This window comes from Drosophila guanche, unplaced genomic scaffold, assembly GCF_900245975.1.
Source record: "Drosophila guanche unplaced genomic scaffold, DGUA_6, whole genome shotgun sequence".
Taxonomy (NCBI): Eukaryota; Metazoa; Arthropoda; class Insecta; order Diptera; family Drosophilidae; genus Drosophila; species Drosophila guanche.
Window position 1 is genome coordinate 703,773 of NW_022995758.1, and position 16,048 is coordinate 719,820.

General features: G+C 47.2%; 1 protein-coding gene across 23 annotated transcripts in view; it reads left to right on the forward strand.

Moving 5' to 3' along the window:
- LOC117590506 (neurobeachin) overlaps positions 1–16,048 on the forward strand; it is a 200,752-nt gene that overhangs the window by 171,819 nt on the left and 12,885 nt on the right. For 6 of the 23 annotated variants that reach the window (XM_034283186.1, XM_034283182.1, XM_034283178.1 and 3 more), the window contains 13 exons: positions 2,998–3,138; positions 3,610–3,749; positions 3,822–4,035; positions 8,290–8,512; positions 8,580–8,722; positions 8,785–8,975; positions 9,188–9,378; positions 9,470–12,127; positions 12,187–12,566; positions 12,634–12,948; positions 13,029–13,136; positions 13,224–13,374; positions 14,717–15,820. In XM_034283186.1, coding sequence (XP_034139077.1) covers positions 2,998–3,138; positions 3,610–3,749; positions 3,822–4,035; positions 8,290–8,512; positions 8,580–8,722; positions 8,785–8,975; positions 9,188–9,378; positions 9,470–12,127; positions 12,187–12,566; positions 12,634–12,948; positions 13,029–13,136; positions 13,224–13,374; positions 14,717–15,820 — 5,959 coding nt within the window. Of the gene's footprint in view, positions 1–2,997; positions 3,139–3,609; positions 3,750–3,821; positions 4,036–4,807; positions 4,841–6,016; positions 6,026–8,259; positions 8,513–8,579; positions 8,723–8,784; positions 8,976–9,163; positions 9,379–9,469; positions 12,128–12,186; positions 12,567–12,633; positions 12,949–13,028; positions 13,137–13,223; positions 13,375–14,716; positions 15,821–16,048 lie in introns of all 23 variants that reach the window. The other 17 variants (XM_034283175.1, XM_034283168.1, XM_034283177.1 and 14 more) reach the window with 9 other exon arrangements.

Sequence of the window (16,048 nt, forward strand, 5' to 3'; positions counted from 1 at the left end):
CGTATTTCTTGCTGTTTCAGTTTCAGCTACAGTTTCAGTTTTGGAGTTTTGAAGTATTTTCTTAGACGAGAGATTTGTGTTAACGGCTTTTTAAAGTTTATTTCAAGAGGGGGGAATTTTATGGCTCCAACAATGCCTCGAGATGGAAGTAAATGTAGCGTAGACTTTCGCAGGTGCACGGCACTGCCTCCCTCCCTCCCGCTCGCTCGTAGACAAAGCCAAATGCAAGGCGCTCTCCCTCTCTCTGTCTTCTCTGCACTCCTAGTAGATTGTTTGGGAAATCTTTTGGGCGCGCATGTTCCATATTCCGTGGCACACACACAACGAGAACAGTGTCTCACACATTTGGATGCCTTGTTCCACATTCACGGCCCGAAACAGAGTCGTTCTGTGCCGTGTCGTTGCCATTAAACCAACCCAACCCAACGAACCCACCCACCTGCCTGGGCAGGAGCATTATGCCATTTGCTTGCTACCTTTCAACGTGTGGAGTGTTGGGAAGTGTTGGGAGCAAGGAGGAGTGTTGGGAAGTGTTGCGAGTGCTGGGAGTACTTTAGTTATTTTGAATGTTGAGTTAATGGAATGGGAAACACAACACAACACACAAACACTCACACACACACACAGAAGAGTACACAAATTGCGCTTTTAACGGGAAGTACCATGTAGCATGGAAGTACTTCCATGTAGGGGAGGGGTTCTAAGTAAAGCTTTAATCTATAGTGGCTACAACATGGATGGACATCCCTTCAGAACAGGGGCAAACTTGCAGATATTTTTAGATTGATACCCATTATGTTTTTCCATGTATTTGCTTATTATTTTTGGCTTGGTTTTGTCGCTTCTGTTTTTGCGTGTATTTCCCCTTCATGTTGCTTGGTTAATTTCTGTTTCCCGTTTCCGTTTCGCAAAAAGAAGTATTTTTAGCAGCAAATTATGCCGGCAAGCCAGCAAAATCCAGCAAATCCAACCAAGCCAGCCAGCATTTATTATAACTATAATTATAGTACATACAACATGCATACATACACATACATATGTATATGTATAATGAATATAAATAATAATAATGCCACACACGAGCACCAGCTTACCATCACCCGAGCACACAAAAAACCACCAAGCCACCACACCACACACCATGCCTCTGGCCTATGCCTCGGCGGTCTGCGGCTCATGGCACCCAAAGAAAAAGTAGAAGAAGAAGGCAGTAATGCACCAGCAACAGAAAAAGCAAGAGGAAAAATCAAAAAGAAAAAACTCAACGAGTTCGAGCAAGTGGAGTAAATGAATCGATGCGTTTTGTAAATAAAAGATATACAAACATATATAAATGTGTGCAAGGAGTAATATACAAGACGGACCCGGCAAACGTTGTTTTGCCATATAACAATATAATTTTTAAGTAATTTCTAGTGTAGACAAAAATGCATAATCAATGAAGTACCTGATACGGGATCTCGTTGTTTTATGTTTATGCAATATCCGTCTTGTCCCTTCCTGAATGTTATCGGATATTAGAGAGCGTCATATGAACGATGTGTATCAGCAATGAACTGAACATTATTATTTTTTCTACGAATCACAATTTCTCGTGCACCTGTACGATCGCCAACCATGATTCCAGCAACAGCATCAACAACGGGTGCATTGAATCTACGAATGTGCTCTCCAGCTGGTGTTTTATCAGGATTAATGACGATAGCGTGATTATCGATTTGTAACTTGTGCATGTGTGATTTGAATATTTTCAACAATTCGTTGTGCTCGTTCAATAGAGCATCCAGCTCGCTGACGATGCGTCTGGCATAAAATTAATCAATGGTTTATAATCACAACGTGCATTCATGCGATTCCTCGCCGCCCATGAAGTAGATTTGTAAAAATGTATGTGGTTCGTTTAGAATTGGCAGCAGTGTGCCCATTTTATCATAAACTTGGCCTCTGATTTTAAATGTATGATTTTATTGTTAACCATTTGCATTTCAAACTATTTCTGTTGCTCCGAACGATGTCATTTGAAAGCATGAATTGAATGTTCGAATTGACTTCAGGAACACGTTAGAATCTGGATCCGTGCCGATAAGTAAACCCTTCAATGGTTAAGGTGGTTTCAATTTCAGGTAGTTGCATTTTTCCTGACGCGCAACACATCCCAGCTGGCTCATTTTCATGACAATTTCAGAGCATGACAATGCGGACATTCCTTGTCCATAGCACCATTACCACTTTTGAATGAGCATAATATTAAATATCGGGCTCATACTAGAATGCTAGACGCAGGAATGAATCAGATGTAAATGCTCGATGTACCTGTTGTCGTTGTTGGTCATTTGTTCTGCGTCGATTGACTGTGAACACGTTCAGCTCGTGTATCTTTTAACTTTTCTTGGCGCAATTGCAAAGATTCCATTCTTTGTTCTTCGGTTCTTTCGGATCTTCTATTTCCCAAGCTTCGAGATTTACTCTTATTAAGGCTCAAATCAGTCCCGTTGCGTTTTCTTGGCATTGCTCACTGTACAAACAAAACAATACAAAATTGAAAAAATATATGACAACAATGTCATGTGTCATGCGTCCTATACCCTCTATAATGGTGTGGACAACCCTTATCACTAAGGGGTATGAAAAATAGATGTTGGCCGATGCTCACAAAATTTCATGAGAATCGGTCAAGCCGTTTCGGAGGAGTACGGGAACGAACATTGTGACACGAGAATTTTATTTATAAGGTACAGTACATAGTACAGTACAGTGCCGTCCATTTCTATATGTAAAGCTATAGACAAAGCCCAAGTATAGCACACTGTCATGACCAGACCAAGCCCCACCACATCTTCTCGCGGGGTGGAAAGAGGAGCAGTGGCTGGTCGTTGTGGGTCGTGTCCTAGTCCTAGTCCGAGTGCTCGACAGAGCACTGTCCACTCAATGAATTTTATTGAAGGCCATTCTAATCCCTCCCCCTCTCCACTCTCCCCTCTCCCCTCTCCCGCACAGGTGCTGTACGATGGAAAACTATCGAATGCCATTGTCTTCATGTACAATCCAGTGGCTACCGATGGCCAGCTCTGTTTGCAGTCATCCCCCAAGGGAAATGTATCATATTTTGTCCACACGCCGCATGCGCTGATGCTGCAGGTAAGTAAACACAGAGGGCCACACCGGACAGGGACTGTTGCGGGTACGGATTGGAGGGGCAAGTCGTCCGTCCGTCCTTCGCAAACATAAATTCCATGCAGAACATTTTACGACACGAGCGCATGCCTTGGCATTTCTTATTAGCTTTGGGTCATGGCTGTAGTGGGCTGCCCTCTAAGATTCCTGTAGTTCCTGGAGGACACGGCAGTCCGTTGGGCGGACACAAAATTATTCAATAAATTTTGTAGTAATTTCCTGCACAAACAAACACGAATCATAAGAGGCCCAGGTAGGACAGGGCCAATCGATGAACGAGGAACGAGGAACGTGTCGCCGACCCAATATATGGGTGGACGACAGCTTAGGCGATTACCGGGGGCGACCAGACTAACCATATTTACCTGGTGACAAGCGACCGGCCAGCGAGGCAGGTGCAGAAGCGGATGATTAAATTTAAATTTGCTTTTGCAGGACGTTAAGGCGGTGGTCACGCACTCGATACACTGCACCCTAAACTCGATTGGCGGCATCCAGGTGCTGTTCCCGCTGTTCTCGCAGCTGGATATGGCCCACGAGGGCATTGGGGACATCAAGCGGGATCCCTCTCTATGGTAAGTAATCGACACGAACTCGGAACAAAAGCATGCAATGCCCCTAACTACTCTACACCCGACTGATTACAGCTCCAAGCTGCTGGGTTTCATCTGCGAACTGGTGGAGACATCGCAGACGGTGCAGCAACATATGATCCAGAATCGTGGCTTTCTGGTCATCTCGTTCATGCTTCAGCGCTCCTCCCGTGAGCATCTCACGCTGGAGGTGCTCGGCTCGTTCCTCAATCTGACCAAATATCTGGTCACGTGCCTGTCGGCCAACAGCGATCTGCTGCTCAAGCAGGTAAGAGCCTCCGCGCCCGTCCAAGCCACAATCAGCAACCCTGCAACCATCTCTCATAAATCTCAGCCTTATTCCATTTGTATTACGTATCTATTATTCCAAATAATTTGCCTGCGTATGTTAGATAATAAGAAGGAAACCAATCAATCAATCAATCACAGCCTGATCGCGCGCTCTATCAACTATGAATGGACCACGCTGCGTATGCCCAAAGCGTTTGCCAGAGCATGTTTACTGATAACTGATACTGTTGAATGTCGTTTAATGTCGTTTGAGGACTATCATTACTATATAATGTCTTTATGATGTACAAATATCTACAAATAAGTTCGATCTAAGTTGAGCGTGGAATGGGGGTTAGCATGTGAAGAGCCTCCCAACTTTGAGCCACCGAATGATGTTTGATTATGTTTTGCGCATTTGAATTGAACATTTTGTTACATGTTTTTCCCCCATACACACACAGAGACACACACACACACGCAACCCAAGCCGTTAACCCGTTCACCTTTTGACCCTGCCCATACCGAACCCGTTCGAATGTTTACCGAATGAATAACTACTCGAAATGATATGCCAAATCTGCTTTCTATTTTTACATATTTATTTATGTGTATTTAAACATGATATATCTCTCTATATTATGATACTACTTATGTCTATCTATTGCACTCACTGTGTTTTGCCTTTTGTTGATGATAATGATGATGATGGTGATGATGGTGATGATGGTTATTGATGATGATGATAATGATAATGATGGCACACACAGTTGAACACAGGCCTGCGTAATCCTTTCAAAAAAGTAAACACAACCGTAAACAAATGCTCACATTTCTCCTTTTATAAGTAACTGCACTTGAAAATCTCTTAAGCAAATAACCCTTTCCACTATACCAATTTCTGTATATTCTATTATACACACACACACACACACACATACCCTACCCTAGGCTTGCCTACCCTACCACATATACTATTTAAACCACTATATGTTTAATGTTTGCTTTGCGCCTTTGCCTGCCTGTGTATTGGCTGGTATAATGATGGGGGAAGCTGCTCAAGTGTGGGCTAATCCGCAATCCGCATCTGCTACAACTTAACCCGATTTCTGCCCAAAACAAAGAGGCATGGAAACACAGACAGGCACAGAGGCAGGCAACCCTCTCTCTGCTAGGAGAACGCATATCCTTATGGCTTCGTTTACTTCCACTTCAATGTGGGATGCGGCACAGAGTCGGTTGTTTCAACTTTTTAATTTTATTTTAAGTTAACCAGCACTTCCCACCAACACTGTTTTAACGCTTTCCAGCATTACACTGCATGACTTTCGTGCACTGTTTAAGCGTCGCCTTTCTTCTCGTTCCATCTTGAATTGGCTACAAAACTTCTACTCATTCTTTAGTTACGATTTCGCTTGTGTAATTTGTGTTCCATTCCATGGCGTTCTGCGTGCTTGTGCTTGCATAATCGCTTCGCTTTCAAATTAATCCAAATTGAATACTTTTCTTAGCTAAAATCAGCAATCAGGCAACAAACCCATGCTAGAAGATAAAAAAAAAACATAGCAAAAATACTAAAAATGAACGTGCAACATTAATATGAATAAACTACAATTTAAATGTCTTCTTCTACTTTTGTCTGCTCTCTCTCTCTCTCTCTCTCTCTTTCACTTTCATACTCTCACTTTCTCTCTCTCTCTCCCTGCGCTGTTTTTCACGCTCTTCGCCACCGCCTACACGACCCACTAACACATAAACACACACAAACACATTCACGAATCGCTTGCTCATCGCGCATAAACCCGTTTTCATAACCCACTTGCCACTTCTTTTGTGGTGTAATCGCTTATCGATCAATACAAAACTTTCGATTCGCATCATCAAAACACACACACGTACATATTAATAATTTCAATTGCAACAACTACAACTGATCTAAACTATAAATAAACTACAACATCAACATGAACAACAACCAGTTCTACCAGGTGAAGCTCAACTCTCGATTTCTGTCTACCAAGAATTGCCTTTGAAAACTATATCGAATGTTTCTGTTTTCTGTTTTCCGTTTCTGTTTCCGTTTCCGTTCCACTGTTCATTCCGTTTCGTATCCGTTTCATTTTGTACGTGTACTGCGTGTCTGTTGTTAACGTAATTTGTTGAACATCATTTGTATAGCTCCACACACACACACAGTTCACTGTCACCATCTCACATATCATTCGTGTATCGTGAACAAATCGTGGAGAGTATCTGTATCTCTCTCATCCCCATTAAGATACATTTGCGTACATGTGTGTATTATATAGCCAACTCATTTCATTCGATTACGTATACTTCCCTCATTCCTCTCACCTCGCTTCTTACCCAACCCGTGCCCAAGTCAATGTCGAATCACAGAACCACAGGAAAAACCACATAATCTTATCAACTGAGAGGGATAACCTCAGGTTTAAACCTCAACCGCAGACTCTCGACTCTCCATCCATCTGTAGCCGCAGCTTATACGCAATACATTAACCCACCCAACCCCACCCGTAGCATATTCCCATCATTCTCCCACGTCCCTTAGTCAATTTGCTCAATGTGTCATTTGGATAATTGAGAGAAGAGTTGTGTTCAGGCACCGCATCGCACCATCCTAATTGATCCACCATCAATCCACTCATCCCATCCTTACTAAAACTCGTTTATTTGTTCATCCTATAGATCCACATCCACAGACAACCCCTTTGCCAACACAAAATGAATAATACAATAAACAGAGAAAAAAGAAAACTTCACTGAATATTGTACTCGTACTCGTACATATATTTTTCCGTGGCACCTTTCAAGCTGAAAATAAAAACTCTACATTCGGTGCAGAGCTTTTTAATTGGGAAACTTCTGTTGCTGCCGTCCGTAACGTACACGTGAGCGGGTTGACAGCGAGAGAGGGCGAATGGGGGCCGGGATAGGGGATTTTTCGGAAGGGCCCTGATGTTGCATTGTTGTCTGAGCCATGGCAACAGCTGTAGCCGGGTGCTGTAGCTGTAGCTGTAGCTGAAGCCGGGACGAACATTGTTTTTGACAATCTAACAAGTTGAAGCGAGAGCTTAACAAGTTTTGTTTGCAGATGAAGCTCCGGGGCCGAAACTGATAAATGAAATTAAAAGGTAAAAGTGGCCTTAATTGTACGGATTAACCCTCCCAAATATTCGACTTACTTTAATGCACTTTATTGAGTGAACTTTTATTTTGGAAACAAAAAGCTGAGTTGCTTAAATGGGGAAAACTTCCTTATCGATTAATTGTCGACTGAGTTTGCAATGCTGCACGTTTGGGAGTTTGTGGGAGCCATTAATTTCCATCAGTTCATCATCATACTGTGGCAGCACAACTCCAACCTCCGTGAATCCCCAATTCCTCGATATATTTATCGATTAATAAACGATTCAGCCTTACATTTTAGCTCTACATTAGCCTTAATGTTAGCTTTAGCTTTAGCCTTAGCCTTAGCCTTAGCTTAGTTTTAACCCTACAGTCCTTGAATTTAACCTACAACTTGAGATCCTAATCAAAACAAATATTTTTTAACTACTGGAATGCCCAATTGTTTCGTTTCGTTTCATTTCGTTCCGTTGCGTTGCGTTCCATTCCATTCGGTTGCGTTGGACTTGATTTCGTGTCCAACTTTCGTTTTATGTTCGTTCGTTGATTGATTGCCCGTGTTTGCTGCATGTGTTATCCAAACAATATGTTGTCCATCCTACTACTACTACTACTCCCCCTTAAAATATAAACTCCCCAATCAACATCAACAACAACTCAACAACAACTACTATGACTACAACAACAACGACAACCAAATAAAAATATATATTAAAAAAAAAACAAACCGAAACTCACGTTAACCGTATGTATACCAATGAAAAAAAAAATTATTTAATTCATAATCTCTAAACGCACCCATAAACTATCCCATATGATCCACACCTCTCTTTTGAAAACCTATCCTTTGTGTGTATTTTAAATCATAACTACTTATTCGTAACATGCATTGTGTTGTAACTCTCGTAACACTCGCTCGTCTAACTCGCATTTCTTCCTTTCTGAGCAAAACTCTGTTCTGTACTCGCTGTACTCTCTGTGTTAACGATGTACAACGAGTACTATCGATTACTCAAAACGATGATCCATTCGATGCGAGGGCAGCATAAGTTACTTGACTAATTTTCCGCAGTTGTTCTGTTTCTCGTTTCTCACGTGGCAGCTGCTCGACCACGTGCTGTTCAACCCAGCACTGTGGATCTACACGCCGGCGAATGTGCAGGCACGACTGTACTCCTATCTGGCCACCGAGTTCCTCAGCGACACTCAAATCTACAGCAATGTGAGACGCGTGAGCACCGTCCTGCAGACTGTGCACACTCTCAAGTACTACTACTGGGTGGTGAATCCACGTGCCAAGAGCGGCATCATACCCAAGGGTCTAGGTGAGTTTTGGATCAGACACACAGAGAGACAGAACCTTTAGGGAATGTTGTTTCATGCCATTGTTAGATGGACCGCGTCCCGCGCAGAAGGATATATTGGCCATACGTGCCTACATCCTGCTGTTCCTCAAGCAACTGATAATGATCGGCAACGGGGTCAAGGAGGATGAACTGCAGAGCATACTCAACTATTTGACCACAATGCACGAGGTGAATAGAACCATGGGTGGGAAATATACATGGACAACTGAGTAATATTCTGTTGACTTTAGGATGAAAACCTGCACGATGTGCTGCAGATGCTCATCTCATTGATGTCGGAGCACCCCAGCTCCATGGTACCTGCCTTCGATGTGAAGCACGGTGTGCGCAGCATCTTCAAGCTGCTGGCGGCCGAAAGTCAATTGATACGCCTGCAGGCCCTCAAGCTCCTTGGATTCTTTCTGTCGCGCAGCACACACAAGTAAGTGGATGGGAATGGGGAACTGGGAAAGGGGAACACAGCAGATAGGGACATTTATGTGTCAGTGTTCAGTGTCCAGTGTCCGATACAGTTAATCGCTGGAGTGTCTCCCTACACAATTTCCCATGCATAAATGTACCGATTACTGTATCGAGCAATCGTGTTTCTGCCTTATCCCTTATCCTAAGCGTAAACTCTTCCTCCCTGGCTAGGCGCAAGTACGATGTGATGTCGCCCCATAATCTCTATACGCTGCTGGCCGAACGGCTGCTCCTCTACGAGGAGTCACTGTCCCTGCCCACCTACAATGTCCTCTACGAGATCATGACGGAGCACATATCGCAGCAGATTCTGTACACGCGCCACCCAGAACCAGAGAGTCATTATCGCCTCGAGAATCCAAGTAAGTACTTAGGGATAGGTACCCCCGAATCTCATTGCCATCCCCCAATTCGTTGATTGTAACCAAACCGCAAACACTTTCCAAAATCCAGTGATATTGAAGGTGGTGGCCACACTGATACGACAGTCGAAGCAGACCGAGTCGCTGATCGATGTGAAGAAGTTGTTCCTGCAGGACATGACGCTGCTGTGCAACAGCAATCGGGAGAACCGTCGCACAGTGCTGCAGATGTCCGTGTGGCAGGAGTGGCTAATCGCGATGGCCTACATCCACCCAAAGAACAGCGAGGAACAAAAGATCAGCGACATGGTCTACTCGCTCTTCCGCATGCTTCTGCACCATGCGATCAAGCACGAGTATGGCGGCTGGCGCGTCTGGGTGGACACTCTGGCCATCGTCCATTCGAAGGTCTCCTACGAGGAGTTCAAGCTGCAGTTTGCCCAGATGTACGAGCACTATGAGCGCCAGCGCACGGACAACATTACAGATCCGGCACTGCGCCAAGCCCGTCCCATCAGCACGATCAGCGGCTGGGAGCGCGAGGAGCTGCAGCAGCAGCAGAACGGAGGCGGAGCTGGAGCACCTGTGGCTCCCATTCAGAGCCAGGCTGGAGGCACGGTACCAGCTGTGAAGGGTGCCGTGTCCATTGCCTCGCTGGAGGATGTGGCCGCTGTCGTTGAGGAGGAGGACGAGATGGAGGAGGAGACCGTCGAGGAGCTGGAGAGCTTTGAGCTGCCTGTCGATGTCGACGACGAAGCAGAAACCCAGGACCCCGCAGATCCCGAAAGTGAACGCGAACGTGATTCCTCTCTCCGTCCCGGCAGCGCTGACGGAGCTGAGGCTCCAGCGGCGGAACAGGAGCTGCCAGAAATGCCACCGAGCACCAAGTCGGTCATTGCCAACATTTCCGATGTGTACAACGAGCAAATCAAAACGGACGAAGCGCTCCAGGCCACGGCCACGTCCACGTCCACGTCCACTCTCGCGCCAGCGCCAACCTGCAATGGCAGCCTCGAGACGGAACAGGACTCGGAGGCGGACCAAGTTCAGGTCCAGTTGCAGGTGAAGCCACAGACAGAGCTGGAACATGTGATGGGTGGCCAGGCGGCGCTCAGGGAAGCCCTGCAGCTGGGCGATGACATGGATGTGGAGGAGCTGGAGCTGGCCACGGCCAGGGACTCGCTCGATGTGGAGCAGCATGTGGCGCATGTTATGCAGTCCTCCGAGGCGGCGCTCAACGACTGCAAGCTGGTCATGGACGATGTGCTGCAGGAGGCTTCCTCAGTGCTGAAAGATGAGGAGATTGAGCTGGCCGTCAACGAGGTTGTCCAGGGTGTACTCAATAACGAGAAGAAGTCCCAGGAGCAGCAGAAACAGCAGCAGCAAGAGCAGCAGGAGCCAATGGAGCCGCAGGATAATGTCAGTCTGCTGAATAGCAAAAATTTGCTCAACAACAATTACAACAACAACAACAATCCCAGTCCCAGCGAAGAGGAGATCAACACAACCACCACCAGCACCACCACCAACACCGCAGCGGATGGCGAGGCGGATGGGGAGGCAGCGTCGGAAGCGGAAGCGGAGGTCAATGCCAACGAGATCAGCACAGCCCCGCCTCTCCAGACGAGCGAGTGTCCTGCTGCAGATAAAGCGAAAACGGAAACGGAAGTGGCAGCCGCCAGTCCGAGCCCCACGCTAGAAGCAACCAATCAAAAGACTGAAGAAGCAGCCAACAAGCTGAACAATAACGAGAAAGTCGAGCAGCCAGAGAGCAGCCAGGAGAGCAGCTCCACGCCGGAGATCAGCGTCAGTCCGGACACGGACACCACCACAGAGCCGGAGATCGAGGAGAATAATCTCCTGTTGCAGTTGGCTGAGCCCCAGTCGGAGTCCGTGTCCGAACGGGTGACAGTTGCCGAGCCAAGTGACGATCTGGTGGAGCTGGCAGTGCGCGACATTGTGGAGCAGCTGATCGAGCAGGTGATCGATGCCACAGCAGCGGCAAAAGATACAACAGATGCGAGAGATGCTCCAGTCAAAACCAAAACCGAGACGGAGACCAACAACAACGAGCTGCCAGCCGCCAAAGAAGCGGCAGGGGAAGAGGAACCGCAAGCCACCGCCATCCAGGACGTGCCTCAGGAGGAGAAACCCCAAGCGGAGGAGTCCGCCGAGAGTCTGGCAGCTGCCGCCGAAGAGATTGTCCACGAGGTGGTGGAGGCTGCGCTATTCCTGGCCCAGGAAACCCAGCCGGCAATCCTTGAAGAAGCAGCTTCTACCGAAATGGAAATTAAACTGGAAATTGAAACGAAGGAGCATGTAACGGCCATTGTCAGCGAGGTGCTGGACACATTGGTCGAGGAGACTGTGAAGGCGGTGGGCGACACCTTCAACGTTAATGTCAACGTCAACGTGAGCAAGGTGGAGGCCTCAGAGCAGACGACCCAAACCTCGCCGGCACCGCCAGAGGCGCAGCCCGAGGAACAGCAGCAGCAGCAGCAGAAGCAGGCCGCAGCAACAGTGGCACCCACGCCCGCACGGGTCAAGCCCAAGGAGGTGGACTCGACCACACAGACAACGCCAAAGAATGAGGCTGGGGTGGGAGTCAGCAGCAACGCTGCACTGTTGGCCCAGGAGGAGGTGCAGCTGCAGGAGGAGGAATTCCAGACCGGCGAGCAGGTCGAGGACTGTGAGGAGCAGTCGTCGGGAATCGAGGGAAATGCACAGTCACTCGAGCCTAGTCACTACGGTAAGTGGGAGATTGGTCCTAACCTTGGCACCTCATACTATATTTCCCTTCTAACACAGCGAATCCAGCCAGTGGGGAGGCAAAGCAGCAGCAGCAACCGCAACAACAGCAGCAACAACAGCAGCAGCAGCCGCGCTCAAAGTCGGGCTCGACAAGGCCGATGTTCAGTCCGGGACCGACGCGTCCGCCTTTCCGCATACCGGAATTCAAGTGGTCGTACATTCATCAGCGTCTGCTCAGTGATGTGCTCTTCTCGCTGGAGACGGACATTCAGGTGTGGCGCAGCCACTCCACCAAGAGTGTCCTCGACTTTGTCAACTCCAGCGAGAATGCCATCTTTGTGGTGAACACGGTGCATCTGATCTCCCAGCTGGCCGACAATCTGATCATCGCCTGCGGCGGCCTGTTGCCCCTGTTGGCCAGTGCCACATCTCCGAATGTAAGTTTAAACATAAACATAAACCAAAACCTTTCCCGCGAACTGATTGCCAACGAATTGTTTGCAGTCGGAGCTGGATGTGCTGGAGCCGACGCAGGGAATGCCCCTGGAGGTGGCCGTCTCCTTCTTGCAGCGTCTGGTGAACATGGCCGATGTCCTGATCTTTGCCACCTCGCTGAACTTTGGAGAACTGGAGGCCGAGAAGAACATGTCCAGCGGCGGCATACTGCGCCAGTGTCTGCGCCTTGTCTGCACCTGTGCCGTGCGCAACTGCCTAGAGTGCAAGGAGCGCACCCGCTACAATGTGGGCGCCCTAGCGCGTGATGTGCCCGGTGCGGCGCATCTGCAGGCGCTCATTCGTGGTGCTCAGGCATCGCCAAAGGTGAGTACTCCGCGCTACAAAAAGTGAGAGAGACAGAGAGAACTAATACTAATACTCATCGGTGTCATTGCACCACACAGAACATTGTGGAGTCAATCACTGGTCAATTATCGCCCGTCAAGGATCCCGAGAAGCTGTTGCAGGACATGGACGTGAATCGCTTGAGGGCCGTCATCTACCGTGATGTGGTAAGTGGAGACTTACTCTCAGATCGCAACACGATAACCATTACCCCCCATTGTCTTGTTGCTTTGTTCTTTTGCTCTTTTGTGCAGGAGGAGACAAAGCAAGCGCAATTCCTCTCCCTGGCCATTGTCTACTTTATCTCCGTGCTGATGGTGTCCAAGTATCGTGACATTCTGGAACCACCAGCTGAGCCACAGATCCAGCGGCAGTCGCCGGTGCTGCAGCGCACCTCTGGAGGCGGTAAGTCACCCACAACTCTGACCACCACAAATAGGGCTATACAAATAGTATAAATACTCCATGGCCCATAAGGATTACTACCAAATATACTGCCATAGGTAGGAAGTCCTACCTGCCAGTGTGGAGAAGAGTGGGGACCTCAAACTGAAACTGTTTTCGTTTCCGTCTCATTTCATGTCGTTTCTTCGTTTTCGTTTCTTTTTCGTTTCGTAACACTTGTGTTGTCTTCGGTTGCGACTCTTGCCTCGTTTCCTCTTTATTTTCCATTCGTTTTGTTTCCAATTTTGCTGCACCGAAAACTTCACTCGTTTATTGTTTTCTACTTTCGATATCTGTACAAAAAATCCAACCATGATCTAATCTAATATCTCTCTCTTTCTCTACATATATATATATATACATATATCTGGCTATGTTTCGATTCGGCCCTTACTTTCGTTTCGTTTTGCGTTTCGTTGCTCTCGTATCGTTTGGTTGCGGCTTGTTTCGCTTTGGTTTCTGTGCGTTACCTTTTTACTGTTCTTGTTTGGTTTTTGTGAACAGCTAAACGAACGTTTATTCTGGTAGATGCCACATGACCTATGAAAATATGTTAGCCACCCACCCAACCACTCCTTCTGAAGCACACAAAGACCGCAACGCACCGCACCGCACATTGTCCACGCTCCCCAAACCCCCCGCCCAGACACCCAGAGAGAGTCTCCGCCCATGATGTGCGTGTGCGTGTGTGTGTGTGCGTGTAAGTCCAATCCATCCACAATCAACCAATATCCTTCCACTTAGGCGCACTCCCTGCGACGAAACATTCCTTATCCCAAAACTCCCACCCATCCATACTTTTTAAGCATCTCTCTCTCTATATATATACATATACATACATATATAATCACCTAGTCGTTAAGCAAACACATTCGTTGATTAGCCAGTCCCCATGTCGACCCACCCAAAAAAAAAATACAAAAAAAAAACAAAGAGAACTCATATCTGTCCATTGTTGGAGATACTATTCGGTTTTATGTTTCCTTTTCTTTGTTCCGTTTTCCGATGATTTCATTTCACGCTGCTTTTTCGGATTTATTGTACCAAAAAACAAACAAAACAATCAAATAAAAAAACATCAAAAAAATAAATAAAAACAAAAAATGGAATAAAAACAAAATGATTTATAAAAAAAACCAAAACAAAAACATCATTGCCCGGCCTCTCGCCCCTCCTACAAAACACGCAAAATCCGTATCCCTGCCCGCCATTCCCTCCCACAAAATGTGTGTGTGTGTAAATAAACAACAACGATATTTAATCACGATTACCATAACGATAACCGATAACCGATAACCGATAGAAGCCGCCAGTGCGCGTCCTCTGTTTCCGCAATGGTCGCACCATGTCTACCCGCAATTCCTGCCCGAATCGCATCAAAATCATGTTGCTGCCGCCTCCACCATGCAACAGCAGCAGCAACAGCAACAGCAACAACAACAGCAGCAACACTACTACCACCAGCAACAGCAGCAACAGCTGCAGCAACAACAACAGACAAGCCATAACCATAGCCACCATCACACGAGTATGACGGCTGCCTACTACCAGCAGCAGCAACCGCAGCAGCAGCAGCACACAGCAGCATCACAGCAGCAACAGCAGCTTGGTGGCAACATCTCGCCCACACCCTTGGCCACGCACTCGAGCAGCTCGTCAGCAAGCTCGACGGCCACCTCACAGCCGGCCTCAAGCTCATCGCTCTCCTCACTGGCCTCCCAAAGCCATCAGCAGACGCACCGGCAGCTCCACAAGCAGCAGCAACAGCAGCAGCAGCAACACTACCATCCACACCAGCAACAGTCCCACTATGGACTGATCAATGGTCACCAGCAGCAACAGCAACAGCAACAGCAGCAACAGTTGAATGGGAAGCTGTACGGAGAGAATGGATCGACAGCTGGACTTTATTCGCATCTGCATCCGCATCCTCATCCACATTCGCATGCTTACGGCATGCGCAACGGAGAGACAGCCACACAGCAAAATGGATTGACGGAGTACCAGATGCCTGGAGGAGCTGCATCTGCAGCAGCAGTTGGAGGACAGTTGGTGAATGGCCATGCCACGACTGGTGGCAACAACAATAATGCCAATATTATGAACAACATGCGGAATTTGAGGAACGGCCACAGTACTTCGGCTACACCATCTGCTGCCGCTGCTGCAGCTGCTGGAGCTGGAGCTGGAGCTGTGGTTGGGGCAGGAACTGGAGCTGGAGGCGGTAACATGAGCAACATGAATATGAACATGGGCATGGGAATGGGCATGGGCATGGGAATGGGAGGAGACGGTGGTGTTGGCGTAGGCGTAGGCGGAGGCGTTGCGTATAAGACAAACGCAATAAACAATAATTACCGCTACAATGGACAACGCAGCAACGCATCCGTTTCCGGCTCTGGAACAGGTATCGCTCGCTCGAGTGTTTTGTAGAGTAGTTTGTAAAGTCACGCTCTCTCGACTCTCTCTCTCTCTCTCTGTATCTTTATCTATGTAACTGTGTCTTGTATTTTGTATCTCTATCATTAAACTACAATTACCCTTTGCCCCCTGTTATTTAGTATTTAGATTGTAGCGAGTAATTTTCATTTAGATTTCCGTTCCGTTCTACTGCTTCCGTTCCGTTCTACTGCTT